The 24,270-nt window shown below is 38.0% G+C and overlaps 1 protein-coding gene across 3 annotated transcripts in view; it reads right to left on the bottom strand.

The window, feature by feature from the left end:
- Positions 1–24,270, bottom strand: part of LOC132198557 (diacylglycerol kinase eta-like) — a 39,463-nt gene that overhangs the window by 3,269 nt on the left and 11,924 nt on the right. For 2 of the 3 annotated variants that reach the window (XM_059622634.1, XM_059622636.1), the window contains 12 exons: positions 17,382–17,465; positions 16,187–16,297; positions 10,719–10,851; positions 9,935–10,071; positions 8,808–9,202; positions 4,926–5,028; positions 4,322–4,710; positions 3,251–3,455; positions 2,396–3,197; positions 1,418–2,091; positions 453–1,025; positions 58–239 (listed from right to left, as the gene is read on the bottom strand). In XM_059622634.1, the coding sequence (XP_059478617.1) occupies positions 58–239; positions 453–1,025; positions 1,418–2,091; positions 2,396–3,197; positions 3,251–3,455; positions 4,322–4,710; positions 4,926–5,028; positions 8,808–9,202; positions 9,935–10,071; positions 10,719–10,851; positions 16,187–16,297; positions 17,382–17,465 (3,788 nt within the window). The remainder of the gene's footprint in view (positions 1–57; positions 240–452; positions 1,026–1,417; positions 2,092–2,395; positions 3,198–3,250; positions 3,456–4,321; positions 4,711–4,925; positions 5,029–8,807; positions 9,203–9,934; positions 10,072–10,718; positions 10,852–16,186; positions 16,298–17,381; positions 17,466–24,270) is intronic. The other variant, XM_059622635.1, reaches the window with a different exon arrangement.

Genomic DNA, 24,270 nt, shown 5'->3' with positions numbered 1-24,270 from the left:
ACTTATTACTAATTTTGATTAACATTTGAAAAGTCGGAAATATTAAAGTATTTTTACCTGTACTCGGTAAGCCCAAGAGCAGTCAGCCAGGTTGCAACCTCCTGGGCACCCCAAGTCTCCACAGATGCCCTGCCGACCCGCGGACTTTTGCCACTTGCATCTTCGGTGCTTGATCCACGTCTCAGATTTTTAAGTTTGAACCAGCCAAGACCAGGCAAGGGTGAAGATCTACTCTTACTCTGAAAGATTAAAACAATATAAAATAATTTTTTTCCCTCAATATATTGATATTTATTGTTTTTTAATTAAACGATTCTCAATAGTGCTCAAGATAAATCTCTGTATAAAAGTTAATGTTATTTCTAATAACCTCAATAATTTTATCTTTAAGTTAACACTTAATAATAAAACTTTATCCATTAAAAATTAATTTTTTTAAATTAAAACAATACCTGGTCATCAGTCAAAAATGAGATGAGTCCAGTGTTGGGGTCTGTCTGGCAGTTCTGGAGCTGCGAAGCCATGGCCAGCAGGGCTGCGCTCAGTTTGGGGGTGAGTTCGTCTTCCGCCTTGGGCAGGTCGGACACAATGTGGCACGCTTCCTCCTGCAGTTCTCGGCAGGCGGCCACCATGTGTGACACCATGACGGGCAGTTCGGAAGACTCGACCATTTTTCCGCCCGGGTGCAGCGCCTCCAGTTTGCGATTGGCCTCTTCGGCAAAGGTGTACAGCGAGTCGGGCAGTGAGTGGTTGGCAATGAAAAGCAGCTTCACGCACTTGATGAGCGAGGTGGCCGCCTCGATGAAGCGGATCAGCGCCAACCTTTCATCGTCACTGATGTTGTGCAGGGCGCCGCACTTCTGTGGCTCCAGCAGAAGAGGCTTCTCATGGCTCAGCTGCCGCTGCTTCTCCTCCCACGAACGCAGCGAGTTCTCCAGGGCGCGGTTGCGACACAGCATCTGCATCCGGTTTTTGTGAATGATGCGAATTATGCCTGGTGGTTGGACCCACGCTTCTCCGTCAACCTGGAATAAATTGATGAATAAAATTTAAAATAAAAAGAATTAATTTCTTTTTTGTAATTTAAAGATTTAATAAATTTAAAAGTTAAGAACTTACAAATTAATAATTAAACAGAAATTAAATTTTATGTAATTTAAAAATTTAATGAATTTTTTGTAACTTTAAAATTTAATAAATTTAAAATTCAAGTTCAAATTAATCATTGAAATAATTTGAAATTAAAAAAATTTCAATGAATTTTTTTGTAATTCTGTATTATTTGATTAGGACTCATTGAGAAACATAAAATTAAAATTGTTACCCATAAACTTAACCCTTTAAAAATCACTAGGGGTTTTTTTAAATTTAATAAATATTTTTTTTTTTTAGATAGCTTCAAAGTCTTCAAACTAACCTGTACTGGAACTCCCTCCTCTCCTATGATGGAAATCTGCACTGATGAGCATTGGGCGATTCGGTGGCTCTGTGCACTCAAAATCCTTGAAGCTGCCATCTGCACTGATCCAAAGACGGCTACCACCTCGAGGACGCGGTCGTCAAAGGAAGGCGCTAAAAAGCACTCATCACTCTTGGAGCCGCCCCAGAAATTGGTGCCGCCCATGAAGCTGGGAATGTTGAGGACGACGATGCCTTGCAGAGCGGGTAGAGGAATGCGCTGGCCGTCACACTCCAGGGTGAGGCGCTGCTCCAGTTTCCTGCAGGAGCGTTTCAGCGCCTCTCTGGAGCCCAACACCCCATACCACATGTAATTCCTGGCCCTGGACCTGCACTGCTCAGGGTGTTCCTCCCTCTTTTGGTGGAAGGCTAACGAGATCTTGGCGTCGATGCCGATTCCAAAGTAGTTGTTCATGACGCAGCGTTCGTAGAATCCTTCAAGGAGACTGTCGTCGTGGTCCATCAGGGGAGAAACGGCGGCGCAAAGGGTGTCTGCGTTAGCCAAGAGGGCTTGACTGATGAAGCCAAGACCTCCAGAAGCGCCTCCGGTGACGTTCGGCCAGGCCGGAGAACGCACCAAAGGATTGATGATGGGCAGTTTCCGGTTTGTCTCACCTTGCTCAGCAACACTTCCTGAAAATATGAAGAATAAATGTGAGGAGTGTTGAAAAACTTTCATGTGCTAAAGTATCTTGCAAGGTTAAATAAACCCTGACCTCAATACAAATTTAATGAGCAATTTCCATGCTTGAGCGTTTAAGAAAAATTACATTGAATATTGAATTCAATTGAATTAAAGTTTTTGCAGAGACACACTTTTTAAACAGTTCAGGGGTCAAATGAAGGTCACTGAAATTTTATAACCTTAAAGGTCCACCCTGGTAAAATAAATTTAAACTTCATAAAAAATTTGTTGAAATTGCAAAGAGTTTCTGACCTCTTGGTGAAAACAGGCTTCCTCTTGGATTAGGATTGAAGATGCTGTGCCTGGGTGAAGGCGACCTTTGGTGAGGGGCAGGCGAGTTAGGCGCCTGCAGTTCTCCAAACAAGCAGCCGCTGCTGATCCTCCTGGTGGCGTTGCTCCTGCGACCGTAGGTACCATCGTGACTTGACCTTCGGTACTCAGCAAAGAAAATAGGGTCAAAGAGCAGGTTTTCGTCAGGCGACGGCAAGGGTGAGGGCGCGTCGTGCTCAGGTGACGGGGCGCTGACCACCACGCAGGGCAACTCGATGCCCCCACCGCCACTTTCAGAAGTAGGAGGGGGAGAGCTGACCTCGATCGGGGGCGCACTGCAGGGTGGGGAGCCTGCTTCAGATGTGGGGGGCAGCAGGCCATCGGCGAACATGCTCGGAGGCGGTGCGATCCACTGATCCGAACCAAAGGATCCTGGGGAGTGGGGGCGGAAACCCTCAAAAGAGGCAGGGGAGGGGGGACGAAGGCAGTCAATAAGGGGTGATGGAATGCGGAGACCTTGGAATGGAGACGCTGGTCTGGAGTGAACAGGGTTCACTAGGAGGGGGAAGTTAGTGGTCAGGGTAGGGCCCAGATAAGAGGAAGGGGGCAGGAAAGGTGTTGATGACGTCGCAGGGTCAATCATGCTGGCGGATATGACTGGAAACCTTGGCCCGTCCTCCTCGTCTTCCTCCAGTTCTGGAGGTTGCTTCAGCTCAATCAGGTTGCTGACCTCTGACAGTGCAGTCTCCAGACTATCAGCCTTGGACACCACCTTGAACCACACCTTCAGGGTTCAAAATTTGGCCGATTACTTTTAAACTGAAAGTTTATAATCACCTTTCTCCGGCAGCTTGTTCGGCGGTGAGGGAATTTCTGCCCGTTGGGCTGACTCTTGTCGGCAGTGATGGCGTCATCATGGTCGTGCAGGGCACCCTTCAACGCTGTCAGACTTGCTTTCAAGGCAACCACCTTGATGGTCAGTTCATCGCCCTCTTCTCCTTCAGCCAGTGTCAAAAACCTCTCGGCTCGATCACACAACAACCTTTAAATTTTACAAAGAATTGGATGTTAAATTAAATTTTGGATGACAGTGAGGTGTCCCTGAAAAAGGTATGATTTTTGAGGGAAAATGGTTTTGTTTTTGATAGGCTCTTAAAAATATATTAAAAATTCTTTAAAACACTACCTATTAATATAGCCTATTTTTATTCTAAATTTCTATATCATTGTTAAAAATATAATTAATGAGTTTTAAATAGAGGTCTCAGCCAGCCGCGATTTTTTGGGTCACGTGACCAGCCGCCAGCCGCCGCGGCTGTGGCCGAGCCGCGACAGCCGAAGGCTACATTTTGTAAATCTTACAATGGTTTGCAAACTTACAATTGCTTGCAAAATTACAATTGCAAGCAAAATTGCAATTACTAGCAAAATTATAATTGCGAGCAAAATTACAATTGCTAGCAAAATTGCAATTGCTAGCAAAATAACAATTGCTAGCAAAATTACAATTGCTAGCAAAATTGCAATTGCTAGCAAAATAACAATTGCTAGCAAAATTTCAATAGCTAGCAAAATTGCAATTGCTAGCAAAATTACAATCTACCGGGAGGGAAAATTAAATTTCGATTTCTCAGCCATCAGCCGCGCCAGCCGCCACGCAAAATGACAAGCCAGCGCCGCCGAGGGCAAAACGCAGCTCACATCAGTGGGGCTCAGCCAGCCGCCGGGCAAAACGCCGCGGCTGAGACCTCTAGTTTTAAAATGTTAAATTCAGTGTTTCTTCAATAAATTAACCAAATTTTTCAGAGCTGTTGATTTATGGTTAATGAAATTTAATTTTTATAATTAAAAATTTTTTTAAATGGTTTAAAACTAATTTTGTTGAATTAATGAATGATTTTAACTCACTTTGCTGCTGCAATTGCGTCCTCCTCCAACTCCTCTTCCAAACTAGGTCCCGGCATGTCCACAAACGGAATCTCGCCAACGCCGCTGACCTCCTCCTCGTCCTCGTCAACCTCCTCACCCTCGCCCGTTTCCGACTCCTCAACTACCGAGCTGATGCTGCCCAGGTCGGGGCCTTCGTGCTGGGCGCCCTTATTGCTTTGGCCAGGCTGGACCACTTCTCTCTCAAGGCACAACACGCTCCACCTGTCCAGCATTTTGGTGGTGGCTTGTTCGTAGCGCTCCAGCAGTTGGGGCAGATTCGCGTCATGGTCGCACGCCGAGCCCCAGCCGAGCACTCGAGCCAGGTCGTTTCCCGTCCCCAAGGGCAAGACGCCCACTCGGCAGTGTCTCTGCGAATTCATTAAAATGTTCAAGAGTGGTGCGAATTTTTAATTAAAATGCACCCCTCGAGGCCCTCGACGTGTGACATGCACTCGGAATTAATTAATGCGCGGCCCGCTACTTTTAATCATCGACTTTTTCGAGAGCTCAGAGACGAAAATAGAAATTTTATATAATAACAACCTGTGGGGGATGCACAAGAGAAAAAAGGGTGGAAACTCACATGTAATCCAAGTCGATCAATCTCGGTCAAGACCCAGCCCACTGAGCCGTCGCCTCCGCACACAAGAACACGGAATGGTTTTAAATGATGGAAAAGTTTCAGTCTGCAACAGAGATAGAGTCGTTTTTAGCCGCGTTGCCTCCAGGGAGATGTGCTATGCAAATTAAATGAAAGTTTTGCAATTACATTCATGCGAGTTTGCAACACTTTATGGCACAAGCTGGGCACTCTTTGCGTAATAATAACCATTGTTGGTATGGGGTCATTGCCCTTTTCCTGGTTAACTGAGAATAGTGACAATGAATATTAATGCTAATTTACTTTCTCTTTTGACAAACCAACAAAATTTTAATAAAATGAGAAAAAAAACAAAGACAAATAAAATTATAAATTGAATGGTAACACTCGAGGTGGATTTCATGAAAAATTGAAACCGGGCGAACCTCGTTGCAAAGAAAAAATGAAAAAAAATATAAAGGACAACTGACCCCAAAGGCGACCTGCGGTCTGCTGGTACTTTAAAACCTAGGGTTTCTTGTGTCCGACTACCCACTTAGGTTTAGTCGGACACAAGAAACCCTAGGTTTTAAAGTACCAGCAGACCGCAGGTCGCCTTTGGGGTCAGTTGTCCTTTATATTTTTTCATTTTTTCTTTGCAACGAGGTTCGCCCGGTTTCAATTTTTCAAATAAAATTATCTTTTAACTTGAATTATAATTTATATAGTTTCATTTTAGAATAAAATCTCCATCAAAATTTTCTTGCCTGACGTGATGCATATGGTCACAGTAACTAAATTGGAATCAAATCAAAATTTACTCGTCGAAAAGGGAGTGAATGTTGGCCAGAAAGAGATCGAGCAGAATTCTAAAAGAAATGGTGCTGGCTTCAGGATTCTGAATCTAGAAAAAAGAGCTTTCCAACGGTGTGCATTTTATTGCGTGTCAATTTACAATTCCGCCGGGAGAAATTTGCGTTTGAAAACAGTCATATAAAAAAAATCTTTTTCGTTACTCCAGGATTGAAAAGAATTATCTTAACTGTTTGTTTGATGCAAAAAATGGCACACCGGTGGAAAGCTTGTTACAAGAGGAAGCCGAAAATGCCTAGTTTTTTGGACTCTTTTGCCATTTGGTGAATGACCTGAGAAAGATGTCAGGAACCACGGAAGGTTTTTTTTTCATTTATTGGCCAAATGATGCAATGTTTCCCTCCCAACAATTTTATATCATTCAACGTAAAATTTTTGCAACGATTTGGAAATAAAAAATGATAAAAAGTGTTTTTAATAATAACGTGCTTGAGGAGAAGAACATTTAAAAATCGAGTCCTCTCCAAAAGCGTTCCAAAAAATGTTTATAAACAAATAAATTTTTTTATTTTTTTATATAGATATTTAATTTTTTATAGAAATATGCAATAACTTTCAATGAAAAAGTGATTTTGAATTTAATTTGACGTAAAAAAAGGATGTGAAAAAGGGCAGCCCAGTTCGGTTTCGAACCCCGCCCCGGTAGTGACTCGCGGGCCAGTGCAGTACTGCCCGCTCAGTTACCGAGCGCGCGTTCTCAACCCACTGGGCTGGCCTTCCGGCAACAACAGGAACTTCAAAAACGGTATATAAACTGCGTGGCTGGTCGACTAAGTCGCGCAACACAACAATGAAACAATGAAAGATATTTTGATTGTTGCTTGAGCAAATAAACAAATATTTTTTTTATTTATTTATATAGATATTTAATTTTTTTATAGAAATATGCAATAATTTTCAATAAAGAACGTGATTTCCAATTGAATTGGACGTAAAAAAGGAACGCGAACGTTTTGAGCGACAAACGGCACACGTGTTCGAAAAAATTTAAGAACTATATTTTGCAATTTTATTTATATTTAAATTTTTTTAAATAGAAATATGCAATAGTTTTCAATAAAAAAAGTTATTTCGAATTGAATTGGCCGTAAAATGGATGTGAAAAAGGGCAGCCCAGTCCGGTTTCGAACCCCGCCCCGGTAGTGACTCGCGGTCCAGTGCACTACTGCCCGCCCAGTTACCGAGCGCGCGTTCTCAACCCACTGGGCTGGCCTGCCGGCAACAACTGAAACTTCAAAAACGGTATATAAACTGCGTGGCCGGTCGACTAAGTCGCGCAACACAACAATGAAACAATGAAAGATATTTTGATTGTTGCTTGAGCTCTGTGATTGGGTATCTCAGGTGTCAGTGCAAATTATAATACGACACCAACAAAAAATTTAATAACCAAAATTTTATTAATTTTATATATTTAAAATTTTTTCTTTTAGAAATATGCAATAATTTTCAATAAAAAAGTGATTTCGAATTGAATTTGACGTAAAAAAGCATGTGAAAAAGGGCAGCCCAGTCCGGTTTCGAACCCCGCCCCGGTAGTGACTCGCGGGCCAGTGCAGTACTGCCCGCCCAGTTACCGAGCGCGCGTTCTCAACCCACTGGGCTGGCCTTCCGGCAACAACTGGAATTTCAAAAACGGTATATAAACTGCGTGGATGGTCGACTAAGTCGCGCATCACAACAATGAAACAATGAAAGATATTTTGATTGTTGCTTGAGCTCTATGATTGGATACTTCAGGTGTCCGTGCAAATTTAAATTATGACACTGAAATAATTTTTTAGATTAAATTTTTTCATATTTACGGTACTCTCATTTAAATTCATATCCTAAAAGCAAGCATTTTTGACATGTGAGCGGGAGCGCAAAACCCAGCTGGATGCTCCTTGAAATTATTTAAATAGTTTTTTTTTTAAAAACTAATTGTAAGTAAGGTTCGTTTAAATTTGCAAGCGGTCTTATTCCCTTTACTGAATAAGTATTTTTTAATTCTAAAATAGTCCTAATATTTGTCTCCACATGCATGCATTAACTTCACTAATTAAAGTTGAGCAATTACGTATAATATTTTTATAATCAGTCAAATCGATCTGCGAAACAGCGCACGCGATTAACTAAATATTATAAAATACATGTTTGCTAATGTGCTAAATAAAATATTATTATCGTATTTGAATTCTACCAATTTTTAATAAATTGATTTAGCTTTATTAAAGAAAAAAATATCCTTGATCCCCTCTAATTATGAGTCATAAAAAGATTTGCGCTTAAGGAGGTACGAGAGACTTATTTAAGAATAACGCAAACTATAAATATTATGTTATACATTTTCTTTCAAAATAAAATAATTCATATAAATTTATTAATTTTATTGACTCGAATATATTGAAAAAAATGATTTGAAAATCACTGTAAGCATAGGCAATAATTAAATTAAATATAAATAAATAAATGGCACAACTAATAAAATTGACGACGTAATAGAAATGGAAATGGAATGGCTGCAAAATAGAAGTTGTTGTTGAAAAAGGCGACAAAATAGAATGGATAAGCAAAAGGAAAATGAAATAGAAATGGAACGATTCTATCTTACAGAATTATACTGAAGGTGAAATTTTATACATGTTTTAATATAATTTCAACTTGTGCGATCTAACTCAATATTTGGTTTTGAATTTTCACTATTTTGTAACAAAAAGAGTCTCAATTTTCCCGAATTTTTAATTTGTTCAGATAAAAAACGATCCATAATTTTGAAGAAATAAATAAACTGCATTTTAGTTTCTGATTTAATTTTTAAATATTTAAGTTATTGCTATAAGTTTTAGAGTGTTGTTTACCAGAGCTCGCTTTCAATTTTATCAATGTGATTAACAATTAAAAACTAATTTTTGTTCCTTGTGAAAGTATAAATTGAAATAAATTATTAATATACTTTAACTTTTCATTCAAACCAGAATTTCCCATCTTAAATCTAGATAAAAAAACATAATTATCCAATTCTGAACTTACCCAAGTGCAGGTCCGCCGCTGACTAGGTCGAAAACCTGCGCCGGGTTGAGGAGTTGCCTGAAGCGGCGCAGGAAACGCAGCCCCTGGTTGTCCCCAGACCTCGAGTTGACAAACACCAAGAGGGGTGAGGACAACTTTGGCCCGTGACCCACGTCCCAGCTCTCCTCTGAGCCGGCCGAGTGGAGGGACGTGGGCGGCACGACGCTGACTTTGGCCGGGCCCAGGGTGCACTGGACCGGTTGTTGGGGGCGGCAGGCCGTGTGCACGGTGGCGGTGCACCACAGGCACCGCCAGTCCTGCAGTCGCAGCACCGAGCCGCACGTCTTCTCGCACACACTGCACTTGGCCGAAACGGGCAGGTTGCCCTCCATCCACTGGTGAGGCATTGTGATGTTCTGGAAACATCATCATTAGAAAATTTATTAATTACTTTAAAAAAGAAAGCTAGCGGAAATTTGCAAAACTAAAGAGGCCTTTCGTTGAATACATTTTATTTTTTAATAATAACATACTAAAAAAATAAATGATTAAAAATTGATTGTTAAAAAAGACGAAAAAAAAATAAAGAAGCCAATTCTGAGTATTTCTTGTTCCCTGAAAATTTGAATTAATTGGGCTAGTTGTGATTTATGAAGAAGTAAAATGTTGTATTTTTATTTTTAATCACGTTTTGTATTTATTTATATGTAAATTCAACCCTTATAAATAAATAAAGATTTTGAAAATATCAGCAGTTGTTATTTTTAATTTTTCTTTTATTTTTCATTCTCTGACAAAACTAATTTTAAATTTTTCAAGAAACCCATGCAGCTAATTGTCTTAATAAAAAATTGTAAACTATATTTTTTCATTGAGCCTCAATTAACATAATTTGGCACTAAAATGAAATACTAATCTTTTCGTTAGAGCCTTTAAATCAATTGTTTTCATTTGGCACAATTAACAAAATGGCACCACATGACATTCCCTAATCAATCCCTCGGCGCAAACCATTATACTAATTAACTAATTACACGAATCAATCCCATCAACCACCGATTTACCTGCGCTTGCTTAGCTAATTAAAAATCAATGGTCTGCCCGAGTTTGCCGAATTAATTTACGCCGCGTTTATATCAGGTACATACCCCGTCTGCCTCCTCGATGATGTCGTGTCCGACGCTAGCTAGGGTGGTCCACTTGCAGTTGTTGAGCGTTTTGCACGCACACCTTTTGTGCACCTTCATCTTGCAAACTTCGCATGACAGACCGTGCGATGTCACCCCTGAAATTTGCAGCAAAACATGTTTCGTCAGAGGTGATTGCAACACGCAAAAAAGCACTTTAGTCGCAAATTTATTAACACGCAAGGCTTTTTGATAAAAAAGAAACATGAGTTATTCATCTTGTTTCAGTTGTGTTTTCTACTCATTGTCAGATAGCAAGTAATAATTTATGTTGCATTAATTTGTTTGTAATAAGTGTTTCATTTTTTTTTATAGACATTTCACCGAATTCAACTGGATATGGAAAAACATAAATCAAAAAATCGTTTTTCATTATTAATTTTCATTTTTTTTTTTACATATTCCTAATTAAGTGTAAATTGAATTAATAATGATAATGTTTCAAGCAAATTAAATTCCTTGCATATTTTTTTAAATAAAATTTTAGCCATTGGAAAATTATTAAAATATAAATTCATACTTTAGTAGATTTTAAAGATTTTTCACAAAACGAATCATTTTAATTTTCTTGAATTACAAATAATAATTGTAAATTTGAGCTTAATTGATACATTTTGACTGTTCTAAAAGAGAAATTATTTATTTTAATCATTTTTTAAAGGCATGACAAAATAATTAAAACAAAACAAATACGTTTCTGGTAATTTTCATGCACAATTGGCATAAAGAATTGTGATTTACTCACCCGAGAGGGCCTCTCTGCAGACGTTGCAATAGGTGGGTCTTGCGTGCGAGCTGGCGTACCAGTGGTGATTTCCCGAGAGCACCTCAGCCTGGGCGGAGGTGGACATGGCCCTGGGCCGGCCCGATCCTGGCACCTGCGAAGATGAACGGCTCGATTGAGTTCAAGTAAGGAGATGCTTCCTATCTCTTTCTCTCTCTGGATCATTTCCACGAGGCCGGAGATATTTCATCGCGGACACACGAGGGGGTGAAATAATAAATGTTTCCATCCTCCCGCCGGGGGTGTGCAGTGCGCCATTAGACGGGTTTTGGGAATTTATTTCGCGCTGCTCTTGAGAGCGCCGCATTTCGCAGCACCGAATTGAAATTATTGATCTGCTCGACATCGCCAGGATTGAGACAGAGTGCATTTGTCGGCCGAATTTATTATTTCAACCTAACGCAATTTGCCTGCGAGTGCTCCAATAAATTTCAATTCGTTGCCCAATTGGAGATTTATAATGCACTTCTCCTTGGCTCGATATCTTGCAAAGTGGAAAAAATATTGTTGAATGTAAATATTTTACAATATTTTATTTTTTAGGTAGAGATTTTTGGAGCTTTTAAACAACGGTTGACTCTTAATAATGTAGTAAATTTTTGGAAAGATAAGAAACTCTTCTGTAATCATCGCGTTTTATAAAACAAATTAATCCCACCTTGAAATTTTGCAAAAAAAAGTTTTATTACTTTATTAGTATAATTTTTATTTAAATTTTTAAAATTTTATGCATTTGATAAACACAAGGTTTAATTTATTTTCTACTTAAAAACCCTGCTTACTCTTTAATTTTCTGTCAACAAACAAAGGCACTTTGCCAGCAGTTGTAAAAGCTTTTATCGATTGACAGCTTAATTTCTGTTGAATCAGCAGCCGCATTATTTTCCAGCCAGCGATGTGCCTCATTTTTTCCTCTTCCTTGAAAAAATCCCCCTTTTTTTCCTTCTTCGCCAAAGACAGTTCCGCGTCGATTTCCATTATGTTTTTCTCCGCGTTCATCTCCGGCAAAAAATCCCTTGCCGACAGCGCAGGGACAAAAGACGCGCGCAAAAATGCAGGCATCGGAAACGTAACCCTTTCGGGGTGGATTCGAGCGGCTTTTGTTCCGATCTGCAGACGCACGTCGGCGAAAAGCCTTCGTTGTGCCGCGGTGCAAATTCAGCCGGCGCGAGCTTTATGCTCGGATTAAGATTTCCACGAGGATGCTGTGCGCTCTCTCCACGCGTGTTTTTGCGCCCTTCTGCTTTTTTGAGAGCTGCAGAAACGCGAAACCCCACAGTGAAAGAGAGAGGGTTGCGGAATTAAGCCTTTGCGCAATCGAAAATCGATCTGCAGCCGAAACTTGGCAAGAGATTGCTTTAGATTTGGAGCAAACTCAACACGACGATGAGAAACTTCCGATTGGCAAGTTCAAAAAGTTTTGGAAATTCACAAAATTTTGAGTTCATTACAGATCAAGAAGGTAAATTGAAAATTATCCTTTTTTGATCTGTTGTGAGAGAATACATGAATTGGAAAATTTTAAAACGAGCACCGCAAAGTTAACATTTTTTTTTTTTTTAATTTAACTTTGATGTTCTATTAAAATTAACATAGATTTTTCGTGAATAGGATTTATTTTACAGATTGATTATTTTCTCTGGAGATCAAGAAAGAATTTTTAACTAGCTTTTTTACTTAAATTTTTTTCCTGCCCTTATTTAGCGCAAATCCTTGCAATAATGAAACATTGAGAAAATAATCAAATCATAGCTCGGACCAATTTAATATCTAGTAAAAAAGCTTTAAAATTAAATAACGAAAAAGCTGCCTTAACACTTAATTTCCCTTAACGCAAGCTAAGTTTTTTGCTTTGCTTTTATTTTGCGTTGATTCTCGTATTATTGAAAAATTGAGAAAATAATCAAATCATTGCTCGAAGCACTTTAATATCTAGAAAAAACGCTTTAAAATTAAATGAATGAGTTGCCTTAACACTTAATTTCATGAAACGTAAGCTGAGTTCTCGCTTAACAATATATTTTATTATTATTGTAAAGCTAGAATATAATTATTGCAATCTCAATAAATAAAACTTCAGAGCATCTCTTTTGATTTTTTAATGAAGGATAATTAATGTTCCAGAAATGCATTTAAAGATTAGGGGAGTCTACAGTTTTATTTATCTGCATTCAACTTTTAATTAGCCTAAAAATAGAAAGCTATAAAATTCAAATTAAAATTTAATTAATGTATTATTGAATATCTAAATATCATTTTATGATATAATATAAGCTTTTTAAACTTATGTTTACTTCAAACTTATTGATATATTTAAAGCCAAGAAATTTCCAAAACAAAGAAGACAATTTGGGGATATTAAGGATGTTTAGACATATACATGAAAGAACCCTCATGTATGCCAAATTCATCTGAAACTCAATCAAACTCTGAAACTCCGAAGAAGATCAGAGTAACTTTGAAAGGGAATCCGTTGGAATTACGGCAAAAGTTTGCAACAATGCCGAGAGACTGGAGTAAATTCCACGACCCTTCCTTCCACAGAGCTCTACACAAAATACGAAATTGCAAAGGCGCGCTGATGTTTCAAAAAGCGAATGCGCACTCTTGAAAAACAGACGCGAGAGAAGAAGCCCGCGGCGGGCCAGAGAGGGAAATAAATTCTGTTGATGAAAGTGCATTTTACGTGATTGCCATCAGTCAGAGGAGCTTTTGCCCTCCGGCTCTATCTAGATTTGGCTCAGGCTTCAAAGCAGCCGTTTGCATATTATTATATCACCAGCAGCTCTCTCTCTCTCTCTCAAGACGAAACTGTTGACTTGTTAATTGAACTCTCGCTAATTAAGTGGCGCGCATTACCAGGGTTTCGCACCCAATATATACACTCACACCAGAATTTTAATTAGCCTCTTTAATGCAGGCACGCGGAATGGATCGAGTTACCGCTTTTGCGCACATTTAATTGAATTAGTCGCCACAAAAGCTCGGCGCAAACTTGTGACGCGCGAGACTTGGAATCCACAACGCGTGTCTTCAACCCGTTTTCCCGAAAGGACTAAAATTGTGTAATTTCTTTGACAAGATTGAGCTACATTTCCAGGATTTGCACCTTCTCTCTTGGAAATTGGAGAAGGTATATTTGTTACCCGGAACGCTTCTATTTTAAGATTTCCTGCGAAAAAGCTATTTTTGATGAACTCCATGAGCTGAATCAATATTATTATTAATTTCAAGCAAATGATTTTACAATTTAAAGAATTGTTTTTAAAATTTCCATTATGTAAAAATAAAAGTATTGTTTTCCTTCATTACTGATCACAGTAACGTCAATAACGATTTCAAAATCGCAAAAAATAAATGCTCTCTGCAAAGAGTCAAAACATGTTTTGAAACTAGTAATGAGGTAACTGAGCGTATTGTTTTTCATTGCAATGTTTTTTCAATAATTCAAAGCAATAAACAGGCTTTTGAATTAATGCCCTTGGATGATTTTCAAAATAACATAAGAAAACTCTGATATTGCAATTTCCTGACTTTCTACATCAAAATAATTGCAATCAAACATAAATGTACCGCCGTTCCCATTTTTGCAACAATTGGCTTCAATTGAGAACAAAAGTACCATTGTTGGTCGAATTCAATCGCCAATCGTTGCGGAGAACAGCGGGTTATTTCGCGCCGTCCAAGATCCAAGATTACAGGCCGAAGAAAAGGTATGGAAGGGCAGGCGAGCGGCAAAAACGAGGACGACAGGATTGTAGTGCGAATCGTGAACCCGGCGAGGCCGGTGGCTAAGCGGCCGCCGCAATTTGCCAGCAGAGTGGACGTATTGCTTTCGGTGGGCAGCACCAACGACACCGGTCGCCCAGTGTTATTGATAGGATGTCAACTGGAAGGTGAATGGCTGGCGCTTGATTTATTGAAGGGCCCCACTGCAAATTGGTGGGATCGCCTGCACAAGCAGAAGCGCCATCGACCGACCCCTGCCGCGCCCCTACTGGAGGAACAAAAAAATCGCAGCAAGTGTGCCGAGCAGACCCAGTACTGCTCCAACCTGGCCAGGTCTCGCCGACCCTTCGTCCTGGAGGTGGCGCCCCCGTCCCGAGTGGTGCTCGACCCGGAGAGAGGAGGACGGAGGCTGAGCAAATTGCCCTGCGAGAGGTGGAAGGTGCGGGCTGAAATTCACAAAAGGTACGCCAGAGTCTGGAAGGAAGAGATTGGCGTTTTGGAACAAGATCCTCTCAAAATTTTGGATGTTTAAAAACAAGAAACTGAAATAAAAAAAATTAAAATATATCATTTTAATACTTTTTTGTTGAGTAAATTTAAACAATCTCAAAAATTGTAATTATGCTAATACTTTTTGGAAGCTACTCAAAAGCAAAGGCACTAAAAGAGGTTTTAAGTAATAAAATGATGACATGGATAATAATAATGGATTTTTTTTTTAAATTTTAAATCTTTTTGCAAGGATTCCTAGAGTTGCATTTCAGTAAGTTGTCAAATGACAAACAAAAAAACTGCATACTACTTTAATTGCAGGTTGAAAAAAAAATTAAATTTATTTTTTCAACAAATTAAATAAATTTTATTCATGAATCTAAAACAGGTTATATTTAAAATTGAATTTTGAATATTATGCATATTTCCAGAAGTTTACAGGAGTTCCCTGGATCAACTTTGATTAGATTAATTTACAATTATTTTAAATTTAGATAACAAAATTATATTTTGCTGTTTTGTGGCTTTGTTACTGGTAATTTGATTAGTTTTCCAAATATTCAAATAGTTTTGCCTTATTAAAGATGTTTAAAATGTTTTAGCCGGGAGTTGTCAAGGAAATACTTCAGAAATTGAGAAAATCCTCATCAATTTATTAAATGTACATATTATAACGTATCTATCCATACGTAATAAAATAACCTGATTAAAATTGTTTAAATTGCGTGAAATTTAATTTTCTTGCAAAAGAGCTGGTGCTGCCAAATCGAACAAGGAAAATAAGCGGGAAAAGCGTTTGCTTTCCAAAAGCTCCAACAACAACTTCCTGCCAGTCTGTTTGTTTGTTTGTTTACATTTCAAAAGCAAACATTGTGCATGTTTTCCTTTTCCATGCGTGTGTCACATTATTCCGGTTTGACGCACGGAAAATCGAAATTTTGAAATCTCCAGCGTAAAATGCTGAAAGGGAATCAAAACTGGGGAGCGACTGAAGTGAAAAAATTTAAGTGGCCCAGTGTGTAATGAAGCCTGTGCCTCTTTATTCGCGGCTCGATTAGGCGCGGAAAGAGAGAGAAAATAAGGGGCGCAGAAAGCTTTCAAATTTCAGCTTTGTCCGGCCTGATGAACCAACCCGGAGCGAGAGAGTCGCATTTTATTGACTAACAAGGGAAGGTACTGCGTCATGCGGGAATGAACTTTGACCTTACCGTGACAATCTCGGGGTCGCCGGCAGCAGCTGCCCGCAGGGCGGCCATCCATTCCTCCATGTCTGAACGCGAGTCAGCGCACAGCACCAGACTCCGGTTCGCCGTAATTACCTGAAAACAAATAAACAAACGGAATTTCAGCACGAGCTGCCCAACGAGCGAACAAATAAATAGAGTGCAAAGGTCGTGTTTGTGCAGTTCATTATGACACTGCTGCGTGTTTTAAGCGGATTTTCCATTTTCACCCTTTTGTTGTTGGTATGTTTATATTGGTTTTTGATATTGAACAAGGTCTTTTAATACGTTGAGCTTGATAAATTTATATGTGGACAACAAAACTCTGGGAAAATAATAAATGATATAATTCTTTTATCTAGACTGCTGACACAAAGGTAAATTATTGTGATGAAGGAAAATCGATTTTAATTGTTCTCTATGAAATACAATGTGAAAATATAGACACAGAAATTAAATAAAAAGTGTACGATTCTAGAATTACATCAATTATGAACCAAGAACCGAAATTGCTTCAATTTTTAAAGAATCGTCTAAATTTGTAGAGGTCAAATTTTTCTATTACAATGGAAGCTGCAGTTCATATTAAAAGAACACTTTTATGAAAATCATTATTTGGAATCAAAATTTCAACAATAAAAAAGAATTTAGAAAATTGGAATAATTTTGCACGCCAATTTAACTTAAAACTATTACACTTATTTATTCCATTTTCACCGGTATCTTTTAATTGATGGATTTAGTTGCAGTTTCTATTTAAATAGAAAATCAAGTGAGCACTCTACTTCAGATTTCTGCAGTTGGTTTTAAAAGGACTCAAACGCAATAAGTTGTGCCGAATTGAGAGGGTGGATTTTCTACCAAAAGCTGTTATTTGCCCAAGTTCTCAAAAGTTTCCTCGCGCGCGGTTGCTCCGTCTGAAAGGAAAGGCGGCCGGAAACCCGCTGAAATTTATTGCACGCAGGCCTACTTCTGAGAGAGCCATTCCAGCAAGCAAGCCCAAGAGCTTAATTGTTCTCACTCAGCCAGAGAGGCCTGTGCAGACAAAGCCATTTCTATAAATTGCACTTCTTCTCGTTGCGTGCAGCGTTGGGCAAAAAGCCTTTGTTTCGCGCCGGGGGAGGGACGGGGAGGGGGTCCATTAGGAAAACGGACACTATAATGCACTAGTTCTTCTCACCTGGAAGCCGAGGTAATCGGATCCTCGGACGCTGCACTCGGCGACGCTCGCATCCCGCAGGTCAATTTCATCAAAAATGGCTGCCTGCGAACAGAGAGAAAAGACGCTGATTAGCGAGAAATGGGCCACACACAGAGGCACCTAATTGCCGCTGGCCGCAATTTATTGATTAAGTTTGTGCCTTGCTCAGGTGCCTCTTAATTCGATCTGTCTAATGAGCCGCCACCTGCTTCCTATCAGCGTCACGGCTGCTCAAAGCACCGCCCCCGGGGTAACAACTTCAAAATCATATTTCAATGGACTCAAATTTCACTGAGATTAATTAATAAATTTAAAAAGCTTCAAGTAGAAAAAATAGCCCCAAATAAATTAAAAAATAATCAGATCAAATTTAAACGGAAGAGGGTTGAAATTCTTAATTAATGAAAATTCAATACATAAAATTTAAAAAATGACTTCTCTAGAAATTTTTTGAATCTGTTGTCTTGTTTTTTTTCTTTCAAATTTTAATATAAAAATCAGCCCTAATATAACAAAAACAAAAATTTGTGAAAAAATATAATAGTTTGTATCAAGATATTTCTTAATTTTTTCAACACTAAATATTTCACATCCACTTTGGTTAATTTTGAATGTGTTGGCCTGTTAGCTAGGCCCGGGGAAAGTGGGGCAGCGCGCAACTTTGCAAATAAAGGCCGGGAATTTATTATCGTGCGTGAAAAGCGACGGTTGCAATTTATCATGGGCGTCGCTGCCAGCGGGAGTTGCTTTTGGGAACTATTCCCAAGCTCATTTGCGCGTTGCTGCAATTCAAGTGTGAACAATGAGACGCTCGGCCGGACCTCTAATGCCATTAGGGCGCGCAGACCGTCGGAATTTGCGTTAATTTTGGACCAACATTACTTAGGTTTATGAATGCAAAAGGGCGTTTTACTAGAGTGGACGGATATATTCCAGTTAGATGCGCACTTGGGGGTGCAAAATTGCAGGCAAAACAAAGCAGTCATGAAAAAAGGAGTTGTAATTTTAGTTATAATGAAAATACATCAATAAGTTTTAAATAAAATAATAAATAAATTTATAATATTATAATTCAATTAAGTAGGTTGAATTAAGCTGGCTGCCAATTCTCTTGTAGTGTGATTTCCAATAATATTTTATTTATTACTTTTGTGATTTATAATTAATGCATTTTTATGCAACTGCATTGAAACTCTGATTTGTTATATCATTTGCAGTTTTAATCTAGAATTGAAATTTCTTCATGCATACAACAATTGTACATTTCAGCAGAGTGAAATTAAATAAAACTAGCATTATTTTTGTTCCTAATTTAAATTTCTATATGATTTGGAAACTAAAAAAACTACAAATTACATTTTTGTCAGCATAATAATGATCTTTATGTAACGATTCACACGGTCTTCTTTTTTTTGGAAAATTTTCAATTTTGCTGATTTTTTGTATTTTTCTTGCTCATGAACTACTGTCGCAGACCGTGATCGAAACTGGTAGAGAGCCATTTGGTTTTTAATAAAAAAACAATTTCTGCAACGAAGCCCGATCTCTTCATTTCCTAAATTAATAATGTGGTAGATAAATTAATTAGTTTGTCAATTTGAATCCAAGGAATTTTATTTATTTTTCAGAGGTTGACTGACATTTTAAAAGACATGAAATGAAGTCTCTATTATTTCTACGTTAATTCTACTTCTCACCTGCTTCACACATAGGTTAATAGAAATAAGATAGAAATAGCAGAGAAGATTTAACTTTTGCTATGCAGGTTGCATAACTTAGAATATTTACAGGCGTTTTGAAAAGGATGGAAGTTGGTGTGAAAAATGCTAGTTATAGCCACAGACTAAGTTATGGCATAGATTTCTTGTTTTCCTTGAATGTTGCATAAAAAAGAGGTTCATGACGGCTTTTCTGGTTTAAAAAATGAATTAAAATCAATAAAAGTTTCAAAAGTTTTTAAACTGAAAAAAAAACTACGAATTAATTGATTAATTTTTAAAAATAGTTGAAAACAGTGAATAAAACGAAGTTTTTTTTTCATTTAAAAATAAATAAGCTGAAGACATAAAGACATTTTTCTTTACACTTCCTTCAAATGTGATATTTCTATTGCAAACATTAAAAAATTAATTGAAAAAAACAATTTCAGGTACAAGCTGGAGAGATAAAAACCACTTATACGCACTATTCGCATGCAGAAAATGCGCCGTTCACGCAAATCACTCTCGAGCATTTTCGTAGTAAACGAAGAGGGCGCCTCCCCGTAAACAGAATAGTGTCGCTTTTCAAGACGCAGTCGCACTCGAAGCAGCGAAATTTAATGCCGAAGGAAGCGCAGCAGGTATATAGAGCAGCGAAATCTGGTTGCAGAATCGGCCGCAAAGCGACGGACGGGTAATTAAAAAAGCGGCTGCTTGTTGTTGCAGCAGCCACGTATAAATCGATCCCGCCGGGCCGCGCAACAAGTTCACTCTACTTAGGGCGGCGTGGTGAGGGGTGGTGAAAAAATGCACACACCACTCTCCTTTGTCTATAATTCATGTTTGCAGCGGAAAAAGCACCGTGTTGAACACGCAGCGCTTGTGAATATTTCATGCTCGCGCGCGCTTCGGCGGTGCGAAAAGTTCATGCCGCGCGCCGACAAAATCGATTTTTAAGTGGCTTTCGGTCGACCTGCGAGGCGGCGGCGTGCCCGCGACCTGCGGATTTTGCTGAGCTGCGGCCAGCGCGATTGGTTCCGGGCATTACAACTTATAACGCCCAATCCAAGGCTCACAAGTAGTTGGAACCAAAATTATTTTAAATCCATTTTATTTGGTCGAGTTATTTATTTTGCATTTTTCAGAGAATGCTTTGTTTTTGGTCTCCAATAATTAACTTATAAGCAATAATTATGGTAATTGAGCACACTACACCAATTTAGAAAAAAAAACTCAAACTTTGAAGTAAATAAAAGCATAATATAACTGCCTTAAATTGGAACATTTTTTGTGTTTTCATTTTTATATTTTACTGAAAATTATCAAAAATTTTCAAATAGCGCTTTATTAATTTTTTTCTGCCGGAAAATTGTTTTTGGCTTGCTCATTTTTCCCATTTCACAGATAATGTCCTATCATTTTAAAGGAAAATTATAGTCTGTTAAAATATTAATTTTTAATTTTATCTTGAATTTCTCTATGACACTGTCAAATTAATTGAATTGCATTATTTTTAGTTTTCATCCTCAAAAGGTGAAGTCAAAAATTAATGAAAAGTTTAAATATACTTGTTAAAAAAAATTAAAAATAACTTTAAATAAGAAATTTATATTAATATTTTTTATCATTTTTTTTTTAACTCTTAAATCAATATACCACGTTTTGTTTAGTCGGTACATCATATTTCTGACAACAAATTGAAATTATATTAATTTTTCGTGAAATCCACCTCGAGTGTTTGCTTTCAATATTAATTTGTGCTTTTATTTACAGGAAGATATTATTTTGCTGCTTCAGAATAGAGCAATGAAAACTGAGATATTATAAAAATAGGCAGAGAAAAATTCTACTTGTGTTGGACAGAATTCTCTGAACGTTGTGAAGCCGCATTTTTTCCAACAATAGAATTTTCCTGCGGAAGCTATAGAACTCGGAATTAGGTAATTGAAAATATTTCCCAAAATGCCAGATACGTAACAACACAAAATCAGTGCACAAACGGCCTTTGTTCTGGGAAAAGCCACAAAATGCGCACTCCAGAGGGAAACGTTGCGCGTAAGGTTCAAATTAATGCGATTACAAGCCAGGCAATTTATATCATCAGCAAATTCTATAATAACAGAATATGGATTTGTGAACAAGAATTTTCCAGAACTGCGTATTTTAAGAGGTAAATTTAATTCGCCAAAAACGGAAGGTTTTAATGAGAAGTAATTCAACCGGCGCAATCATAATTGGCTTCATTTTCCCAGAAACATAATTATTTTTATATTCTCCTGATTTCTATGGAACGTTGAATTTCAAGTATATCAAATTTTAATTTGTAAAAAATAAAGCATGCTGTTAATATTATTTTTTTTACCAGAAAAAAAAATTTATTTATGCTGAGACCGACTCCGGTTTCCCCTTCTCGCCCAAATAACTTGGAATGTGTTTTGGTCAGGTTTGACCGATCTGGATATCAATTTATTTGAAATTAAAAGACCTATTTAAAGTTCCCATTAATTAAAAAGATATGAAAATTATAAAATGAACTTGTTGTGAAACCTTTTTAACAGTATTGTTGCATTATGAGACTATTCAAACTCCCCAAATGTGACCTATTTTACTGACATTTGTTGCATGCCACGTGCCACGTTTTGCACAATCTGTTAATTCCACCTTAAAATTGCAAACAGGTCGTGCGAGAAGCAAAACAGGTGCCGAAAAATCCATCCGGGGCGAAGTGATTGCTTTTTAACGAAGGGCGGATGTGCGCACGCAGAAAAGTGATTAGATTTTCAATAAGGAGTTAATTAAAACGGGCCGTGCTGGTGATCGCGGAAGTGGGTCCTCCGCGGTGCACGCCACGCGCGCGGTTGCGAAAGAGGGCCCGAATCGATTTTCGGGGAAAAGGACAAAGGCAACAAGTAATCAAAAAGTGCACTGTCACACATCCATCAATCATTGGACGTGTGAATGAATATTGATTGGCATACCAACCAACTCCCCTCGTTCTTTCTCTCACTACGTGTATTTTTTTTTTATCTTGTTTTCCCTCCAATAACACCGGCGACAAAAACAGACTCCGCTTTTTCCTCGTCTCTATTTTCCTTTTTTATTTCGCGACTGTCATGCGGAATGATGGAACTTGATTGAGCAATGGAAAATACACATCACTCTCGAGTTTTCCTTATTTATAGCACCCTCTCGGGAGTGACGGAAATAGTGAGAGGGGCGTCCAAAAGGGGCTGCTTTTTGAAGATGCGCCCGCGGCATTATTAAATAAGACCTTTCGCTTTTTCTTCTTTACCATTCGTATTTTCTCGGCGTTCCCGGGAAACGAGTGATTTGTCCTTTGGATTATAGAAGAAGAAGTTTTGCTCTCGAAAACAAAAGTTTGCTCTTCGCTTTGCCGATGGATGATTTGCGAGCACAAAAGAGAAGAACAAAAGCCGCCGCCTTCACTTACAGGTGCACGCTTGCTTTTTGTCCGCGATAACTTCTGCGTTTTTCCATTACTGCCCGCCCGACACGACGAAATGCGACTTTGAAAGGGCAAGACGGTTGTTGAGTGCAGGTGAAAAGCATTTTCCGTCCGAAAAGTTTTGCACTTGTGACAAAGGTAATGAAAATACGCGTCTCATCTGAACCAATTTCGACTTCAAGGAAAAGAGAGTTTGCAAACAATTCAATTCAATTAACACAAACATCTTTTATTGTGGCAAAAAACCAATTGAAAGAACAATTTTTTTTGTTTCGTCGTACATTTGATTTTTTTTAAATTTCTGCCAATAAGAGTTCAAATTGAAAACAAGAAATTTTAATTATATTGAAGTTTAAAATACATTACAAAAGATAACAATTTGTATTTCAATTTTTTTTTTTTGTATGACTTGAGCAGAATAAAAAAAAAAATAATAATAATAATATGTATATCTATTAAAAATTTTCAATATAACTATAATTATAATTTAATTATTCAATTAAATATTAACAAATTTCTTTCTTTCTTTAGTACGAATGCGGTAAGAATGTTTACATTATGTTGAATGCAATAATATTGGAAGGAATTGTATTCACAAAATCGTCTTTGTCTTTAAAATTTAAGGCGAGAGAAAAACAGGTGAATGAGAACGTTCTGGAAATTTCCACCACCGTCGAGGTCACGAACGGTTGCAGATGCGCGGAGGTGACAAAGCCGTGTTAATTGATAATGCAAATTGAACACTTGCGCGCGGCGAGATTCCGCACGCTTGATAAAATTTCAAGAGATCTGCAAGCAAGCGTAGTGCGGACGGAATAATACAGAGAGCATCTGCCGGCGGGCGAGATGACATTTACCGTGAACTCTAAGCAGATTACATGCAATAAAGGGTTTCCAGCGATTCCAAGTGCGGTTATTTGAAAAGACTGTTTTTGTCGCTTCGAGAGTAAGGAACGAGCCAGACTTGTTTTCTCTTCAAGAAGTTTTTCTCCTAATCATCATCAACTTCTTTTTTGTAATTATCTCATGGTATATCCTGTTATACGGATCAATTTTTGAGAGAAAGCCATCTTGAATAGGTCTTGTATAACTGCCGCTTGGAATAAATTTGAAGTGAATAAAATTGTTATTTTTTTAATAATTTTGTAAAAATGTATGAAATCCCACGGAAAGACAAGCTTCTCAAAAATACTGAAATTTATGAAGGAATTTTTATATTCAGAAAGTTTTGAGACGTTATATTATTAATAATTTTTTCTGTACCAATATTTATTACGGGTAACAAAAAGTTTAAAGTTTAAACGAATCTTTATGAAATTAAAACTAAAAATTCAAGTCATATGATATGGACAAATTTAATAAAACAAAAACAAATAGCAAATTCTGGCGTTCAAAATATTACTAAATCCATAACGATGAGAAATATTGAAGAAACTAATTTCCAAACCTAATTCTTCCCGAAATCACCTTAAATTGAAGAAACCCAAAGTTCGCCATCTTGGCAGCACAATCAGTCCTAAGAAAGGCCGATAACAATTCCTCCGACACTCAATTGGTTCTGATAAGACGCAAGTGGAAAGGAAATTGGATGCCCAGAGGAGCTGCTTGAGCCAAGAACGTTCTTCGTCTTCTTTTTGTTTGTCCGAGGCCGGCGCACAAAGAAAGATTCAACAGGACACGGCGTGCGCGCCTTAATTGACAA

The sequence above is a fragment of the Neocloeon triangulifer genome, unplaced genomic scaffold (assembly GCF_031216515.1).
Source record: "Neocloeon triangulifer isolate White Clay Creek 2 clone unplaced genomic scaffold, ASM3121651v1 ptg000013l, whole genome shotgun sequence".
Taxonomy (NCBI): Eukaryota; Metazoa; Arthropoda; class Insecta; order Ephemeroptera; family Baetidae; genus Neocloeon; species Neocloeon triangulifer.
Note: the sequence above shows the minus strand (reverse complement) of the source record. Positions and strands in the feature narration are given on the sequence as shown.